This window comes from Enhydra lutris, unplaced genomic scaffold, assembly GCF_002288905.1.
Source record: "Enhydra lutris kenyoni isolate GAN:26980312 unplaced genomic scaffold, ASM228890v2 scaffoldscaffold18, whole genome shotgun sequence".
Lineage (NCBI taxonomy): Eukaryota > Metazoa > Chordata > Mammalia > Carnivora > Mustelidae > Enhydra > Enhydra lutris.
Genome location: NW_019154102.1, coordinates 5,943,250 through 5,963,049, shown reverse-complemented (window position 1 = coordinate 5,963,049; position 19,800 = coordinate 5,943,250). Strand labels below are relative to the sequence as shown.

The 19,800-nt window shown below is 37.5% G+C and overlaps 2 protein-coding genes across 6 annotated transcripts in view; one reads left to right on the top strand and one right to left on the bottom strand.

The window, feature by feature from the left end:
- The window catches only part of LOC111147965 (ankyrin repeat and SOCS box containing 3), a 108,022-nt gene that overhangs the window by 13,808 nt on the left and 74,414 nt on the right, over positions 1-19,800 (top strand). For 2 of the 5 annotated variants that reach the window (XM_022504271.1, XM_022504273.1), the window contains exons 2-3: positions 10,143-10,287; positions 14,517-14,725. In XM_022504271.1, coding sequence (XP_022359979.1) covers positions 14,530-14,725 — 196 coding nt within the window. In that variant the 5' untranslated portion in view covers positions 10,143-10,287; positions 14,517-14,529. Of the gene's footprint in view, positions 1-10,142; positions 10,288-11,168; positions 11,336-14,516; positions 14,726-19,800 lie in introns of those variants that run through there. The other 3 variants (XM_022504275.1, XM_022504276.1, XM_022504274.1) reach the window with 2 other exon arrangements.
- On the bottom strand, positions 781-10,684 carry LOC111147967 (ChaC cation transport regulator homolog 2). The gene is made up of 3 exons (XM_022504280.1): positions 10,456-10,684; positions 3,705-3,740; positions 781-1,972 (listed from the first exon to the last, which is right to left on the bottom strand). Exons 1-3 carry the CDS (start codon positions 10,588-10,590, stop codon positions 1,607-1,609), a joined length of 537 nt encoding a protein of 178 aa, XP_022359988.1. The 5' UTR covers positions 10,591-10,684; the 3' UTR covers positions 781-1,606.

Sequence of the window (19,800 nt, the reverse complement as noted above, 5' to 3'; positions counted from 1 at the left end):
GGAGTTAGCCAGAAAATGCTTACATATGTAAAATGCCTAGCATATTGTTATGAGATACTCATTAATGAATGCTAGCTTCTTTTCTTGTTTTATTGGACAAGTGAAATGCCTTCTGGAAAACTAATACTGAAAATGTTGGGACATTATTTAAAATAGGTAGGGATGCTTCAGCTGGGGTCATGATCCCGGGGTCTTGGGATTGAGTCCTGCATCCGCATCAGGCTCCTTGCTCGGCAGGGAGCAATTTGTCTCTCTGACAAATAAATAAAATCTTTAAAAAAAATAAAATAAAATAGTTACGTAGCTGAGTAAATTACCAAGTTAAGTGTTAATAAGTAAGAAAAACATGGAAAGGACTACTTTTTCCACTGTGTAGGACAACTTTGTTTAATGTGAAAATTTTCTGTATTATTAGTTATGCTGGGATTTGAAGAGTTTTTATTAAATTTCATAATAAATTTAATGTGATACTGAAATTCTTTTTATGTTAAAAGATTTTAGAGATTGTCTTATTGAGGAAGAAGGAGCTATAATCAGAAATTATCTTGATTAGAATCAAGATCAATTTTACATGAGTTAATAATGCACGTGTAACTTTCCTATTTGAGTAGCATCAGCAGTATTCGTAAGTGGATACCTTTGTTTTGCTGACAAGACAGAAGGAAAAAAAAACTGTAGCAAATGATCAGGTAATGCCACTTCTTTAAAAAACTACAATTCCAAAGGTCATTTCAAACACCAGACTTTCATCATATATATGTTTCTATTAATTTATAATACCAGAATTGTCATCTTTTTTTAAGTTTCAGTATAAGACTCATACAAAGTGACTGAATGACATGCTGCATTGTTAATGGACACAATTTGTATGATGTAATTTGTGCCTTTTTTAGCTGAATGAATTTTTTCCCATGTAGTAAAATGCATTTATTAAAAAAAGGAGAGGTAGAGTACATTATAATTCCAAGGAAATTTTTATATTAAAAATGCCAGTCTTTTTGACTTACATTGGAAAGGGTCTTATTTAATACCCGAACAAGGAGATTCACAATGAAGGCTGAAATCTTGTCTAATTACCATATATTTCTAATTACACATTATTTTAAGCTTGTGTATTTTAAACCATGGTTACACAATTATTGTATAGGAATATATTGAAGGTATTACCTTATTATATTTACTGGACTTTGGTTTAATTCTCTACAACTTCAAAATAGTATTGTGATAGGAAACAACAGAATTATTTTTTACTGTGATAAAAATAAGCTCTGAACGGAGTCCTTCACTGTATTTTTCTAAAGAACTCACTTCTTATGAGAAAGTGTTCAATATCATATAGTTAGGAAACGATTATATTATTACAACTTGAATTTTTTAACTATATCCCAGTATTTTAAATATTTATGTTTCAGGATATATGAAATTAAACCACACATTTTGATCATATCTTGACTACAACATTAAAAATAAATAAGACCTTCAAGTAAACAGGTTTCCAAATCATATTGCCAGTGTACGTGAAGCTATAGCTTTTCTCTGAAGACTAAAAGCTCTGCTTGTTTGGAAAAGTCAGTGATTGATTAGGTCTTTATAAGCAACTGAGGTTCTATTCTCCTTCTAAACGTTCCTTTACTAATTTTTCCAAGGAGAAAAGATGCTCATCTGCATCTTCTGGCACAAGGTTCCTAATTGAATTTGCAAGTTCAAAAAGATATTCTGTATTTCTTCCACTTGGACCAGCTGCATTAAAAATTTGTTCAGCAATGTCTTCTAGCGGTGCAGGACCAAGATAATTAGGATTATCACATGTTCCAATATATAGCAACACAGTGAATGGTTTTGTTGTGGGATCTTTTGGATAAAAAATGACTGTTGTGGTCCTGTAGCCTCCTTTCTCTCTGAAGTCAAGGTATGCTTTTACTTCTTCTTCCTTTCCTACTGGCAGTCTATAAGCAACACCCCAAACACAACCCTGTTGAGAAATGAAAATATAATATTTAGTATTTATAGGGCTAACTTAGCTGAAGATACATTGTGCTCTTCAAAAGTGTCTTATATATTCTTAGAAGTCAGTGTAGTTTTGCATTACTTAAAGTGCACCTAGAGGTACAAGCTCAACAAGAGGATGCCATTTAGTATTCTGAATGGAGTAATTTACAAAGGATATTTGAAAGTTTCTGCAATGATAAAATGAACAAATAAAATGAATTTGCTATGGCCTTAAGTAGTTGATTACTTTCTTTCAGAGCTTTTAAAACACAGAATCCTTTCTGCAAACAAGGGAACACCTATTACATTAAAAAAAAAAGTGATGCTGATGTTGAGCTCTAGCTGAAGCAGGTTGGGGTATCAAAGCCCTCTCAGTCAGCACCCAGCATTATATCCACTTATGGTAGGCTTCAGAGTGGCTACAACACTCCATGAAGCAGTTGGAAACTATTGCCCTATACAATTAGTGAAATGTTTATGGATTTAAAACCTGAGAACTCTATTTTTAATGACCAAGTGAAGACCTGGTATTTTTTATTTCAGTTCCACTAGTTAAAAGACATAATTTTTAAAACTTAAACAAGGATAAGTAACCTAGCGTACAAGGAAATTATTCCGAATGAAGATTTTTAAAATGCTAATTTCCTTCACTGTTTAGTTTGTCCACACAGTATTGGTAAAAATAATGTATTTTGGCTGCAAAGCTTTTGTATGTGTGTGTTAATACAATATCTGTGCTATAAGCAGGATTTATAGTTCGTAGTATAGATTTTCTAGTTTATTCACAATCTTTAACTATTAACTTTAAAAACTAAACTTTAGGTTGCTAAATATCTTCTTGAGTTAATTTAACATTCTATAGAAACAAAGTGCTGTATATTAATTTTAATTAAGAGTAACAGTTACCAGTTTGAAGCTTTTTTTTTTTTTTTTTTTTAAATTAAGTAGGCTCTGTTCCCAATATGGGGCTTGAACTCAGGACCTTGAGATCAAGAGTCAAATGCTGTACCAATGGGCCTAGCCAGGCACCCTGAAGCCATTTTTATATATGCTTTTCTTAATGCAAATTATGAAAGCATTTCATTTCACTATTTCACCTATTCATCAGCTGTTGATAGCTGCTTATTTTTTGTACATCAAAGTTCTTTCCAAAGTTAAATTCTTAACTTCAAAATATAAAAGTTTGTATCTAGACATCTATGAAATGATTGAAAATATTTAAGAAACAGAGAACTATTAGGTAATTATGTTTTTCTAGTGCTCCAAATCTCTTTAAAAACCTATTTGCTATTAGTAAAATTAGGCCATAAAGAAAGTGATAATTCCTGACTGGGATTTTTGCTGAGAATGGTAGACTCCTAGCAAATGTGACGAGTTTTAACGGTTCCATTTGAATTTTAGTAGCAGTCTGGCTGTCTGAGGGCTGGCTCCATCAATTCTTAATCAATAAACTGAATAAGAAAATTTAAAAAAAAAGAAAAGAAAATGAGACTATATGCCATTTGGTTTTATTTTGTTGTCTACTTGTAGTCTGCATTCCAACTTTTCCCAGCAGTTGAAAAGAAACACAACAAATACAGAGAGGAATTCTAGACCTAGTGTTCAAACTGTCTGTGATGGCTGTTAATAAAATTTCACTGATTATTTTAAACTGAGAAACATGTCAACATTTTATATGATTAAAGACTATACAAAAAAGAATAGTTATACCATACCCCAGGATCTTCAACAAGAGTCACAACTCTTCCAGGCTGTTTTAAAAAAAGTAAAAAAAAAAAAAAAAAATTTTTTTTTTTTTTCTGAATCAGTTTTTCAACTAACCAAGCATTAGCAATTTATTGTTGACATGGAATATTTTAATTTCATTTGTTCATACTAAACACTTTCTTAGCACTTATTTTTTATGATAAATGTTCAAGTGGCTTAACTAAGAAAATAATATACCTTATGTTTTCTAAAAGATTCCCTTCAATTTGTGTATATTATGTTCATTTAAAATTGATATATTAGGGGCGCCTGGGTGGCTCAGTGGGTTAAGCCTCTGCCTCTGACTTAGGTCATGGTCCCAGGGATCAAGACCCACATCGGGCTCTCCACTCAGCAGGGAGCCTGCTTCTACCCGCCCCCCCCCCCCCCCCCCCCCCCCCCCCCGCCCCCCTTCTCCCCCCCCCCCCCCCCCCCCCCGCCACCTGTCTACTTGTGATCTCTGTCTGTCAAATAAATAAATAAAATCTTTAAAATATAAATAAATAAAATTGATATATTAAAATACATACCTGTGACTAAGTCTCATCTAAAATAAAGGTAAGGGAAGAAGCAATTATAAATAAAAATTCTGGTCAGATTCTTTTTTTTTTTTTTTTAAGATTTGATTTATTTATTTGACAGACAGAGATCACAAGTAGGCAGAAAGGCAGGCAGAGAGAGAGGAGAAAGCAGGCTCCCTGCAGAGCAGAGAGCCCAATGTGGGGCTCGATCCCAGGACCCTGGGATCATGACCTGAGCCGAAGGCAGAGGCTTTAACCCACTGAGCCACCCAGGTGCCCCTTCTGGTCAGATTCTTATAGTTTTGTTTTTTTTAAAGATTTTATTTATTTGACAGTGAGAGACACAGAGAGAGAGGGAACACAAGCAGGGGGACTGGGAGAGGGAGAAGCAGGCCTCTGGCTCAGCAGGAAGCCCTATGCGGGGCTCCATCCCAGGGCCCTGGGATCATGAACTCAGCTAAAGACAGATGCTTAACAACTGAGCCACCCAGGCACCCAGAATCCTATAGTTTTATTAGGGAACATGCTCTTCCAGAGTGCTTTCCTCTAATAGGGAAGTAGTTCTCAAACTTCAGTGTAGATCAAAATTACCTGGAGGGTTGATTAACATATTGCTTAGTCCACAGTCCCAGAATTGCTAATCCTGTAGGTCTGGAGCTCTCTGAGAATTTGCTTTTTTTTTTTGGAAATACACTTCCTACCTAGTGCCAAAGGCTATGTATCTATTGACATGTTAGCATCATTAGTTGAGAATGCTAAATTGTAAGCATTTTAACATTTTTGTTTTAACATTTGTTTGCCCACTGTTCTGGTACACACTCTCTATAAATCATTCAGATATTTGTGTCATCTTCATTACTGTTTCCTCTAGTCTTTGTCTATTTGTATAGATAATTTGTAATCATGGAAAACATAGGATTTTGGATTATATTTCTTATTTAGTTATATTTTCATTTTAGTCTTCTCTTACATTTTAATAATTGTATAATACTGTATTATCAGTGAGCTATAATTTAAATATTTTTGTGTTATTGGGCATTTAGATTTGACTTGTTTTCTATTTAAGAAAACGCTACAATGAGGATACATATATTGATGTAGGTATTACCATATTACTTTCGACTTCAAAGTGAATTAGCAGCTATTTGCTGAATCCCTAGCTATGTTGTAGAGAAAACAAAACCTTGATTCTTGCTTTCAAGAGCTTATATTGTAATTCTGGAACATGAACTTAACATGTGAAATAGAGAACACTTAAGGGCTAAGATGTATAGTATGAATGCAGTAAGAATTCTGAGTCTTGGGTGGTCAGAAAGGAAGACAAAATTCTGGCGAAAGGGCATAATTTGTAAGTGTGGTCCTCAAGTGTGGACCTAAAGGCAAGACTGACTACACAGGTTAAGTGTCTGACTTTAGCAGATGACCCCAACATATAGAGAAGATGATCCCAAAAGATAACTGGAGAAACAGGATAGTCAGATTTGAAAAGCCAAGGAATGGAGGTGAAGTTAGGGGACAATGGAAAATAAGAAGCCAGTGACACCTGGGAGAAATAGGAATTTAGGAGCTACTGTAGCACTTGAGGAGTGGATGACTTGGTATGATAAAAGAAATGTTTGGGAAAGATCTGAGTGGTAAAGTGTATAGTATGCAAGTTAGAGTGGGATGGAAGTAGACTCTTGAGTAAGAAATGTTAGAGGTCCAGGTGACAAGTTCAATACTCCCATTTTCCTTGTCTCCCCTTATATCCAGCCCAGTCATCAATTCTTAGTAGCTCTATCTTTTGATTCTTCTGTATCTGGTTCCTCTGTGGCTTCCTTAGGGACCTCACTGCCTGCCTATATTTTGTTTACCTCTAGTTTGTTTTCTTCTTGACCCTGGAATAACTTTCTAGTGCAAAAACTGGGCCACTCGGGGCGCCTGGGTGGCTCAGTGGTTAAAGCCTCTGCCTTCGGCTCAGGTCATGATCTCAGGGTCCTGGGATCGAGTCCCGCATCGGGCTCTCTGCTCAGCAGGGAGCCTGCCTCCTCCTCCTGTCTCTCTCTGCCTGCCTCTCTGCCAACTTGTGATCTGTCAAATTAAAAAAAAAAAAAAATCTTAAAATAAAAAAAAAAATTGGGCCACTCACTCCTGTGCTTTGAATTTTTCAGGGTTATAATATTCTACAGGAAAAACTGAAAAATTCAAAGCATAACTTAACTACACATCTCATTTCTTACCACTTTCCCTCTCAAGCAGATTTATTTGTAACTTTTACAAACATTCATATCTTTGTATATATCAGTACTCAGTGTGGAATGCTCTTCCTTTTATATCTCTGGAATATCCTCCTGCCATTCCATCCATAAAGGCTTGGCTGACTCCCCAGGAAACTCTGTAGCAGCTCCTTCTCCTAAATTCTCATTTCTCCTTTTATACATCACTTTCCTGTGGCATTTGTCAGGTATTGTTGTTTGCATAGGTGTCTCCTACTTGTATATGTAAGCACTCAGTAGTAACTGTTGAAAGAGGGAAGAGTAGTAGAAAAGTCCTGGACTTTAGGTGGTGGCATATTTGAAACAGAAAACAAGGAATCATTTTAAGGGGAAATAAATGGACTCCCTGTGATTGCTTATAGATGATACAGACATGGACTTTTGGCACTACTGATAAATTTACTTGGAAATATACATATATTTTTTAATATTTTCTTTTTAAAAGATTGATTTATTGGGGCACATAGGTGACTCAGTGGGTTAAGCCTCTGCCTTCGGCTCAGGTCATTATCTCAGGCTCTGGTCATTATCCAGCGCTCTGCTCAGCGGGGAGCCTGCTTCCCCCTCTCCCTGCCTGCCTCTCTGCCTACTTGTGATCTCTCTCTCTCTGTCAAATAAATAAATAAAATATTCAAAAAAAAAAAAGATTGATTTATTTTAGAGAGAGCATGCGAGTGGCGGGAGGGGCAGAGGAAGAGGGAGAGCATCTCAAGTGGACTCCCCACTGAGCAGGGAGCTGGCTTCGCTGATCTCACCACCCTGAGGAATGACCTGAGCTGAAATCAAGAGTTGGATACTCAACCGACTGCTCAACCGACTGCTCTCACCCAGGCACCCCTTGGAAATATTTTCTAAAACTTAAACTTTTTGTCCCTAAAATAAATATGTTATTGAAAAACAGTGTCCATTTGTAAATCACATGAACGCTTTTTGGGGGGATTGAAACTAAAGAAAGGGTTTTTGAAGCTGAATAGGATTAGAAGTTATCATGAAATATGGGGCATTATGGGTGCTTTGAGTAATGAGTTATTTTTCTGATCTAGACCTAGAACAGAGATTTTGTAAATGTTCGTGATTATCTCTTGTGTTAAAATGTTTCCTCTTTTTGAAATTAAAATATATTCTCTCTGCTGTGAAAAAATGTTCACATTTAAATTAATCCTTAATTTGGTGAGATGCTACGAGTTTTGTTATATATAAATGAGGTGCTTAATAAAACTTAGGAAGAAATTAAAGTTTAATATGCTAAAAAGAAAATATGATTGAATAAACCAAATAGGTTTGGTATTTTTCCCACAAATGTCACATTGCAGTGTGTGGAAATGAGCCTAACATTTGTTTAGTAATATCACATTTCATGTGTACTGATGACTAACTTACTAGGAGCATATGTTGCTATCAGAAACATAGTCCTATAAAACATCCATGTCATTCTTCTAATTTGCTGGATATTTTGTATTCTTGTTTAACAGTTAAGATTTATATGAAGCTGGTGATCCACTATAATAAAAAATATTAACTAAAATAATAATGTTCTTTCCAGCTTTATTTTTTTTAACAGAACAGTATACTTAGAAAACGTCTGTAACTTAGACTTTCCTTTAATCTGCTATGTTGGATCCTTTAAATAAAAGTAGATGTACAGGGGTGCCTGGGTGGCTCAGCGGGTTAAAGCCTCTGCCTTCGGCTCAGGTCATGATCCCAGGGTCCTGGGATCGAGCCCCATATCGGGCTCTCTGCTCAGCGGGGAGCCTGCTTCCTCCTCTCTCTCTCTGCCTGCCTCTGCCTATTTGTGATCTTTGTCTGTCAAATAAAATCTAAAAAAAAAAAAAGTAGATGTATAACTATTAGCCATTGCAGTCTCCCTGTCCCCTAACTTACCTGCCCTATATTTTAGTAAATATAAGTTAAAAAAAAATACTGGCTTTTATACCTCCTTTATTCTTTTAAAGAATCATGAGCTGTTGCATTGACTTGACAACTTCTTATTGTTCTATTCCGACAATGTACATATCTCCATGTGCTATATAACATGCATATTTGATTGAAACTAGAGTAGTAGGGCACCTGGGTGGCTCAGCATCTGCCTTCTGCTCAGGTCCTGATCCCAGGGTCTTGGAATCAAGCCCCACATCGAGTCTGCTTCTCCTTTTCCCTCTGACCCCTGTTCATGTTCTCACTCACTCTATCTCTTAAATAAATAAATAAATAAATAACCCCCCCCAAAACCAAAAAAAAACCCCCCAAAAACCTAGAGTAGTAAAATATGCTATTAAGACCATATTTCTGGGGCTCTAGGGTGGCTCAGTCATTAAGCATAGGATTCTTGATTTCGGCTCAGGTCCTCATCTCAGGGTGGTGAGATCAAGCCCCTCATCGGGCTCTGTGCTGGACATGTAGCCTCTGGACATATAGCCTGCATGCACAAGGTTCTCTCTCTCCCTTTACCCACCCCCCCACATTTGTGCGCAGATGGCTCTTTCTCTGTCTAAAAACAAAACGAAACATAAAAAGCATATTTGTAAACATTTAACTCTTGGTCATTAAAGTTTGGAGGCTGGGTTAAGGCTTTTCTCTTCAGAATAGAAGTTTTAAGTGTTCATATCTGACAACTCAAAAGGCATTTTACTTTACTTATAAGTTTTATTTTATTAACAAGTTTCACTTTACTTAACTCTTTAAAGTCTTAAATATTGTTCTATAACATTCTCTTTTTTAAAAACGATTTTATTTTTAAGTAATCTCTACACCCAATGTGGGGCTCAAGTTTACAACTACGAAATCTAGACCTGCATGCTGTACCTGTTTTACAACATTCTTGAAGAAATTTTTGCCATTAAGGTTCTGTTGTCCTACCAATATGCATTTGCCTTAAGTTAGTCCACTGTTTTCAAGTTATCTGCCTACCTTAAAGCCAGATTGTGTTTTGGGGCCAATATTAATTTCTTTTTAAAAAACAGTAATCAAGCTCATATAACTCTCAGAGTACTTTAGAGAACATATAAACAGTAAACAATTTTGTACCCTCCCAAAAGTTAGGAGATTAACTAAAACACGTATTTATGGTATCCAAATTGTTACCCAAAACTTAGTTTTCCTTGTGGATTGGTTGTTTTGCAGCCAATACAAGTCTGATTTGCATAAGCAGCTCACTGCTACTCCTTCGTAGACATATTTTGGGATGAATGTCTTTGTATGACCAAAAAATGGATCAAAGAACTTATATTTCACATTCATAATTCAAAAGAGAAACATGGAGAAACATTAAAATAATTTTGGATATAGTAATGGGTACTGTGTTACTCAAATTACAAACCAGGAACTCATTTAACTTTGTTGGTACCTAACAACCAAACTAAGTGATCAAGGTTAGCTCCTTAATAACCGGAGATAATTTTGGAAACTAGTTCTGTTACCTTAGGTGTCATAAAATAAAACCTTTGGAAAGATACAAAGAAACCTCAGAAATAACATGCTCGTTTAAACTGAAACCAATGAAAGTCTGCCAGAATGCAGAAATGCCAACAAATTTAACTTTAAAAAGTTGAATGTGCGAGTTGATTTTGGTATTTCAACTCCGTGGTGCCACGAAGATTGATCTTCCCGCCTGTTGTTGGTTTTTTTTTCGCAGAAGTTGCCAAGAGATGGGGTCCCCTCCCAGCACGTCAGCCTTGTGCGAGCTTGTGTGCTTGTGCCCACGTTTCCTGCTTCCTCAAGAAACTATCCACCCGCATCTCAAGTGACTTCGGAAGGAATGCCCTTGGTTTGGGAGAGAGGTAGGGGGCAAGTGGTCAAGGAAGACGGGACAGATATAACAGCTTTATTCCTAACCCACATGCTCAGCCCTCAGAAGCGTTGGGGTGTAGCTCCAGCAAAGCTGGGCCAGGAGTTGGGGAGCGGCGCTCCGAGGGCAGTAAGGGTGGGGGTACTGGTTGGCGCCTCACCTTGCCGGGGACCCCGCGATGGTCGGTGCTTCCCTGCCAGAAGCGCCTGTTGTAGCCCGTGATGTATCCGACCATCTTGTCCTGATAAGGGAAGTCCACCTTCCAGATCAGGGACCCATAACCAAAAACCCACATCCTTTCCTTGCTCCTCCGCTGCGGTAGCGGTCGACCCTCAGCTGTGGTCTCTACGGTGCCGGCACCAGCCGGGACTGCTGCTTCCCCGACGCAAGTAACCGGCTGGGCGGCCGCAGGCGCAGTAGCTGCACTGTCTGCTGGTGGGAGGGGGGGCGCAAAGCACACTGGGACACGTAGTTCGAGGATCGTCTTCCGACTTGGTCAGCGTTATTTTACTTCGTTGCTTAGGGTATCAAGTAGGATTGACCTTCCGTATGCTAAGCAAAGGATTCTTTCGTAGTCTCTGCAACTCACCCTAACCTTCTGGTGCGTCTATGCAGAGGACTACAATACCCACAATCCTTTCCTGGGATTGGTGACTTGAGGTTGGAACTCTCCGCTTTTGAGCGGGTACAAGGAGAAGCGCCTCGCCTGTAGTCGCTGCGGATACAGTCTAGATACCGGGAAGAGATATACGGGCACTGCGTTTGGCACGTAGGAAGACATTTTGTTCTTTGAAAACTGGGTTTCTGCCAACAGCAGCCAGAGGATCGCAAGCTGTGAATGGCGTATTTGGCTTTATACTTAAAAAACGGTAACAAAACGAAACCAAAAAACTTCTGCCTGTCTTCCTTTCACATAAAGCAGAAAGTTTACCACAGAACTTTTACGACTATGAAAGAGCTATTGTTTCAACTCATTTAAATTTTACGCGCAAAACGACCTTATTCATCTTCAGTATTCTCAGCTGCTCACTCAGAAAAGGGTAAGCAAAGGTTCTTGCCTCATGCACAGGCTTTAGAATGGATATGTGGAACTTAAAATTGAATACAGAATTTGAGGTCTGTGTGCATTCTTCTGGGGGAGTAGCTTTATAGCTTTCATGAGTTTCTCCAGCAGGTCAAGGTTCTAAAAAATGTTAAGATCTGCTGGTTAGAACTACTGCTCCAAAATATTTTTTTAGGGAAATCACTTGGACCAACACGGCTGTGTTTCTGAGTGTAAAAAGAGAAGCTTTAGCAAATTCTTGTTCTCTCTTGATGATTTATTTCTATTTCATAGTCTTTAGCTACATGAAAGAATTTTAGAACACCCAGATTCTAAGAGTATTATTTGAACTCTTAAGAAATCAGCAGGAAACTGCTACAAAAAACAAAACAAAACAAACTTAGCTTAAGAATCACCAGGTCCTTTCATTTATTACCCATGTTTAAGTTTCACATTGCCTGGAATGGTTGGTTTCTACCAACTCTGAACTTTTTCGAAAAATTTCAAATATACGGAAAGAATTTTAAAAAAGTATAGTCATTACTCATATACTCTCCACTTGGATCCAATAACTGACATTTTGCCAGTTTATTTTTTTCTCTATATATACTTTTTAATCTAAAACATTTGAAGTAAGTTGCATGTGTTACTTTTCACTGCTAAATACTTAAAGAATAAGGACTTTCTCCTAATAACCACAATGCCATTATCACATCTAAGAAAATTAACAAAACTGCATCACCAAATATATATTACATATTCAAATTTCCTTAATTGTCTCACAATTGCTTTTTGTAGCTGATACTCTGATACTTTTTTCACCATCCAGGATCCATTTAAGGTTTATACATCACATTTGGTTGTTTGACCTTGTACTCATTTAGTAAAGAGCATGTGAAGGCTTTTATTAAAAAGACATCTTGTATACCGTTTATGCGTATTAACTAGTTGGTATTAAGGGTTGAGGGGAGTGATTATGCTGTGATAGTGCATTTCTTTTGGCTTCTCCTTCCCTTAAGAGGTTCAAAGATATTACCCAGTTCTGATTTTTTTTTTCTTCAGGTTATTGCCTGTTAATCTAGATCCGTTAACATTATTTGTAACTGTGAGAAAAGCCAGTAAATTTGGAAAGGGATTCATACTTGTTTTTCCTCGAATGCTCTTTTTTAATGTCTTTGGAGGGGTATTCTTATGTGTGTGTTTGTGTTTTTCCTACATAGAAACAGTTCTTGTATTAGATGAATATGCCATAAATTTGCCGTATATGTGTGGTCTTTTCTTTTTTGCGAAACTTGGATATAATGGCTTTAGCTGGGAATTAGCATCTTTCAACAAAGTGTAGCCTACCATTCAAGGTTCTCCACAGTTTGGCATTCAGCTACCTCTGTAAGCTCCTTTTTCTCCTGTTCTTTGTTTAGCTAATCCTCCTTCAAAAGTGAGCTAATTGTTTCCCTTATTCACTGGCCCTAATTCATCCTTGCTTGTTCATTTACATAATGTTTGTTGTGTTTCTCCTTCTGCCATGGAATGCCCTTCTCCCCTTTTTCTCATTGTCAGATCCTCCCCGTACCAGCTCACATTCCTCACAAATTTAAGTAGTTTCTCCCTTCTTTGACTATCCCTGAACTTCTCTTGGAGTACTTTCTTCTTTTTGTTTTGAATAACATGTGTTTATAATTTCTCTGAGTCTGTGTCATCTTTATATCCACCACATTACTTGTGGCTAGTTGGTGCACAGTAAATAACCGTCAACTGCATAATTAAATATGTAATAAAAATATTCACTTTCCTAGTAAGAGACCAGTTGATCCAATCGGACTTATCCATAGTGTACTGTTAGCTGTTTGGCGCACTAGAGAATCTACTTCTGCAGTTACAGCTTTCTATTTAAATGTGGCCATGGATAAATTTAAATTTCCTATAGGAAATTCTATGCACTTTCTTTTAACCTCTCCTTTTAAAGATTTTACTTATTTATTTGACAGAGAAAGAGCGAGCAAACACAAGCCGGGGGAGGGGGTAGCAGAGGGACAGGGAGAAGCAGGCTCCCCACAGAGCAGGGAGCCTGACTTGGGGCTTGATCCCAGGACCCATGATTCCTGGGATCATGATGTGAGCCAAAAGCAGACATCCAACCGACTGAGCCACCCAGGCACCCCTTAGCTTCTTTGAAACCTTCATTTTCTGGAAAAAGTATTTAGAATGTGGTTCTAGAAAGTTTTCACCTGTATTAGACTAGTCATGTTGGCATTTCCTGAACCACCTCCTAAAATCATTAGAAAAAATCAGGAAGGCTGGGCTAGGAGTGCTACTGTGAGGGATTGCCCCTTGGGAGGTAACTCTTACCCTGAGAATCCTGAACCTTAGCATCCTAGTGTAATTAACAAGAAACTGTCTTTGTGAGAATCATATACTGAGAGCTATACTGGGGAACATAGAATGAACTTTAGAGGAAGATGATGAGGAAGAGGCACTAATGCGGTCAAGAACTTTCTAGGCTGGTATAGGAAAGCTAGACTCATCTTTTTATGATGCTCTTGTTCATTTCAGTATATTTGATATATTCCATGAGTGGGACTGTTTCATCAAGGAAAGAGAACATGAATGTTAGCCTCTTTTGGAAAGAATACCAGAGGAAAAACTACAATTTTTACTTATCTTTGTTTTTCCCTTTTGTTCATTCCTTTTCTAGCTTTTTTGGGTCTAGCTTTTTCCTGGAGAGGACTGCAAATTAATTCTTGAGGCTGAGCATTGCTGTTAGTTAAACGGCCATCTCTATGTAATAGAGTACACATTTGGGATTAACTGCAGGTGTTTTAGCCCCTTCATCTACAGAGTTCCAGTGAAGGCACCTTGGCGGATATGAACAGGAGCAGAAGCTTGCAGGAAGGAGCTGCTCAGACATTTCCAGAAGTGGAATGATAGAACACGTGAAACTCTCTTGATATCTTTAATAAGAGCATTCCAAGGAATCCCAATTCCCCAGAGACACTTCATGGTTTAGGCACTGGTTTAGGCTCTAGAAGAGGCTGTGTCTTGACAGGTTGCTTTCTCTACCTCAGGATTTTCCGCAGCAGTCTTGTGACAGATGCAGGACAGGCCTGCTTCGATATGCTAATCTCTAGGAGTGCAGTGTTGTTTTATTGTCTATAGTGTTTTCTTTCTGCCTTGTTTTGTAGCGTGGTCAAAAGAATGGATTTCACAGAGGCTTACTCTGACACATGCTCCACCGTTGGACTTGCTGCCAGGGAAGGCAATGTTAAAGTCTTAAGAAAACTGCTCAAAAAGGGACGTAGCGTTGATGTTGCTGATAACAGGGGATGGATGCCAATTCACGAAGCAGCTTATCACAACTCTGTAGAATGTTTACGGATGTTAATTCATGCAGGTAAAGTAAATTCAAGGTATGGGAGGCTGGGCCTACAAGCTGGATTAATAAAACAAAAAAATGGTAATATATGATTTATTAACGGTAGTGTTTGTTTTCTTTTTCTTTGACCATAAAAGAACTGCCTGTGCATTATTAAGAATGGTAAGATTGACTGCCTTGGGTTATATAAGTATGGTGTTTCAGCTGGATATCTATAAATATTGTCCTTGATATGTAACTTGCTGTGCCTGGCCCATTTTTACCGTCTGAGCCCTTTTAATTAAGCATTTGGTTGTTACTAGTCATGTTTATTCCTTCTTCCTTTTCCAAACAGAAGGAACAATGTTAGTGGAATTGAGGGTGTGTGTGCTTTGGTTGAATTAGTCTTTTTTTTTTTTTTTTTTTTTTTTAAATACTTTTCAGTTTTGTTAATTTCAGGACTCTTTCCAATTACTTTTTGTATTTTTTTTTTTTTAATGTGAGGTCATGTTAGAGAATAGGATAGACAAGGTCCCTGCCTTTATGGTGCTTAAATTCCTATCAGGGGAGATAGACAATACCTAAACATTTAAACAAGATAATTTCAAAATGTAAAAGTATTGTGGGGAGAATAAAAGGGTAATGGGACAGAGAGTAGCCATGTGCTATTGTGCATCTCTTTCCAATTCTGTCTTCAGTTGACTTCATGCTTGTAACCTGAGATCAGTCAAGTGGGAATATTTACATGGCAGAAGTCAACTCGTACTATAAACCAAAGCTGTAAATTTGAGCTTTTTTTCCCCTTTCTGAGAGCCAGTGATATATTTGTCAGCTCACTACTGAGAAAAGGACTCAGTAAAAGAGACTAAATGAGATTGTGACAGGAGATGGTGGGTGGGGGTGTTGGGGATAATGGTGAGTGAGCATTGCTTTTTAACAGTCCTTGTACTAGGTACTTGATTTACATTGTTTAATATGTACCAAGGCTCAGAGAAGTTGACTTATCCAAAGATTACATAATAAACTAGAATCCATTTCTTTCTGATTCTAAAGCTGACTTTTTTTCACTATAGCATGCTTCCAACCTTTAATCAAAGTAAACATTTTTAGCATCTAGGTAATTTAACTGAGATTGAATGTAACACTCTGTTGTAACAGTCAGTGAAGCATTTACATTTCTTCGATCATGGGAATTCTGATTCTTCCCTGTGTACTTGTCATCACAGGTATAGCTACTCAAAATTTAGACTTCTGGTGCCATATTTCATCAGAATTACTAACTCATGGCTTCATGGGTGGGAAAGAAAATAATTCTTCCATTTTTGGGGGGCATTGATTTTTATTTGTTTTGTTTTAAGGAATGAGGGATGGCAAGGCTAAATTCCCCCAGTCATAACACAGGAGGTTCATTATGACTGCTAGGCCCGTGTTCTAGAGTCTGTTATAGTTGACTCTTAGGAGGTAGTAGAAAAATAGACTTTATGCCTCAAATTTTAAAAACTTGATATGCGTTTTCAGAATTTGAAGTTAATTCTGTAGCTTGACTTACCAGACTAGTGATAAATAAAGGCATGCATTTAAATACTCTTTTCTAGTCAAAAAGGTCAATCCCAATTTTTTTCTCCCCACACCAGGGTAGTAGTGTTTATGTTACAGTTTTTTCTATAGCTGCAGAATAAACTTAGGCATGCTTTTGACTAAATGTATTAGAATTGGTTGTTCAAGTCATTTGTGTTTTCTGTTAGAAATTTCAAGGGTCATTTTAATTTTTAATGATTATTCTTTTTTTATGCTTGATGTTTTAGGAGGATAAGATATCCACATGTAGTTAACTATCGTGAATAGTTGATATAAATTGTCAAATAAAATATTCTCACTGTATTTTTATTAGAGTTCACTGTTATAAAACAAACTTTGGATAAATCTGATTCACCTGTAGTTTGTATACCAGGATTAGGAAGTAGGGTGTGTAGAGAACAGGAAGCAGCTATAGGTCTTGTTTTAGGTGATGACATTTTTGGTCTCAGTCTTCCGTGAGCTTGGTTGTTCTTTGTAGTTGGAACTAGTGCCCAAAATTCTGTCAGATCTGATTATTGATTAACTAGGAAAAAACTGGAATGAATCAGAAAGGCTATATAGCCTATGTTTTATATGTTCTTATGGCCCATCCCCCCCTTTGTAAATTAACTAAAGTCCATAGTTTATTCAGATCCCCTGCCTTTATTTTAATTATTTTATTTTATTTTTTAAATTAACATATAATGTATTATTTGTTTCAGGGGTATAGATCTGTGAATCATAAGTCTTACACAATTCACAGTGCTCACCATAGAATTAATTTATTTTTTAAAGATTTTATTTATTTATTTGTCAGAGAGAGAGAGCATGCACAAGCAGGGAGAGCAGCAAGCAGAGGGAGAAGCAGGTTCACTGTTGAGCAAGTAGCCTTATGTGGGATTCAATCCCAAGAACCTGGGATCATGACTTGAGCCAAAAGCAGGTGCTTAACCAACTGAGCCACCCAGGAGTCCCTAGATCCCTTGCCTCTTAAAAAAGATAACAGTTTAAACTTACCTGGATGATTCAAGTTCAGGAACATTGGCCAGTGAGGAAAGGTAGCTGCTTACTTTGTAAAAGGTCTAGCTAGCGTATAGCTACGTGTGAGTATGTATTTTATTTTTTGTTATGTTTTATTTGCCACCACTTAGTACATCATCAGTTTTTGATGTAGTGTTCAGCGATTCATTAGTTACGTGTAACACCCAATGCTTATCACAACATGAGCCCTCCTTAATACCCATCACCCGGCTACCCCATGCCCCCAACCCCTTCCTTCTGAAACCCTCAGTTTCCTGGAGTCCATAGTCTCTCATGGTTTGTCTCCCTCTCTTATTTCTTCCCCTTCACATTCAGTTTTCCTTCCCTTCCCCAGTGGTCTTCTGTGCTGCTCTTTATGTTCCACATATGAGTGAAACCATATGATAAATGTCTTTCTCTGCCTGACTTGCTTCACTCAGCTTAATCCCTTCCAGTTCCAGCCATGTTGATGTGAATGGTGGGTATTCATCCTTTCTGATGGTTGACTAATATTCCGTTGTATATATGTTCCACATCTTTTTTATCCATTCATCTGTTGAAGGGCATCTCGGGTCCTTGTGAAGATGTATTTTATTATATTTTTAAAAAGATTTTATTTATTTATTTGACACAGAAAGAGAGAGAGAGATAGAGATCACAAGCAGGGGAAGAGGCAGAAGCAGGTTTCCTGCTGAGCAGGGAGCCTGATGTGTGGCTTGATCCCAGGACCCTGGGACTACAGCATGAGCCGAAGGCAGACGCCCAACCAGCTGAGCCACTCAGGTGCCCCTGAGGATGTATTTTAAAATAATGATGAAATACAGGAGTTTTTAGTCTTTAGGAGTGAAGTAAGGTCTCTTTTGCTTATTGCTGACAGTAGTATCTTTTATATCTGTACCAGTTAACTTGGTATTATGGGTTAATCTTAAAAGTTTCCAAAGCAAGCATGACATTTCTGTTATTCTTTATACTTGCTATATCCTGTGTTTTATTTAATTCATAATTCTCTTATCCTTTATAGCTCTTCTGGTGTACATAGAGTGTCTTTTATTATATAATTTCTATCTTCTTGAACTTCATTTAATATTAGTGAACTGCCAGAGATTCTTAAAACATACCTTTTATTAGTGTGCTAAAGTTATGGAAGTGCTCAGGCCTACACAAAATGGAAGCATTTTAGATATTTAGAAAGGTTGTGCTAAAGTTATGGAAGTGCTCAGGCCTACACAAAATGGAAGCATTTTAGATATTTAGAAAGGTTGTGCTAGATCCAGAATCTAGCCTAGGGATCATACATGGTCTTCTCATTCACGTTGGAGAAGAGCATTCAATTGCGGTATGGATTACTTAGAAATTTAATACGCATGTATATTTTTTTCACTTTAACTTTCTATTTGAAATACTAATATAAATAACAAATTTGCTTGTCTTCTTTCTTGTACTGGAAGTTTATGTGATAGGTACTGAGATTTTGTGCATTTTTTCATCTTGGAGGACAATAATGATCTTCAGTGGCCGTCAATCATGCCATTCAATATTAAACCACTTACTAATTAAAGGTCACTTAAAATCTTGTAATTAACTCTAGCGTATCCACCAATAAATATTTTTATTTGGCAAATATGTGAACTAATTCGTAGTACTTTTCATTAGTTCCTGTTAGAAAAATATTATGCTGTCATACTAGGCATGATAACAGATGCTGAAGATCATTAGGTAAAGACCAGTGTAGCAGTGATGAAGAGCTGTGTTCAGATGGACCTGGGTTCTGCTAACTCTGCCACTTTATTGGTGTGGTCTTGGACAGGTCTTTTAACTTCTTCGTGTCTCTGTTTCATCTATAAGATTAGAAATATTCCAACATTCCAGGGGTGCCTGGGTGGCTCAGTCTTTTAAGTGTCTGCTTTTGGCTTAGGTCATGATCCCAGGGTCCTGGGATGTAGCCCCATGTTAGACTCCCTGCTCAGCGGGGAGTCTGCTTCCCCTTCTGCCCCCCCCACCCCCTGCCACTCCTATTCTCTCTCTCTCAAATAAGTAAAATCTTCAAAAAAAAAAAAAAAAAATTCTAACATTCCAGCTCAGGCTAGAAGCTGTGGGCCATCTTTAATTACTTCGTTTTTCTTGTATCCCTCACCCAATCAGCAAATCTTTATGTGTGTATGTGTGTGTGTATGTATCTGTGTGTGACTACATGTAACATATATTCGCGTCATTTCTCACTACCTCAGAACCACTGAGACCTTGGACTGAGCCACATATCTCTTGGCTTACATTGCTGTAATAGCATCCTAACAAATCTGTTTCTGCTCTTGCTTCTTCCATGTCCTACCACAGTCTAGTCTTAGTGTATCAGAACCTTTTACAATATGTCAGACTAATGTCCTTCTCTTCTGCTGAGAACTCTGCAATTGCTGAGAACTCTGCAATAGCTCCTCATTTCATTCTGAGTTAAAGAACTGTTGCATGGTGTTTTGTGGTGTATATGTAATGTATTTGATCATTCTCCCGTTGATAGGCATCTTGTTTCCTAAAATTTT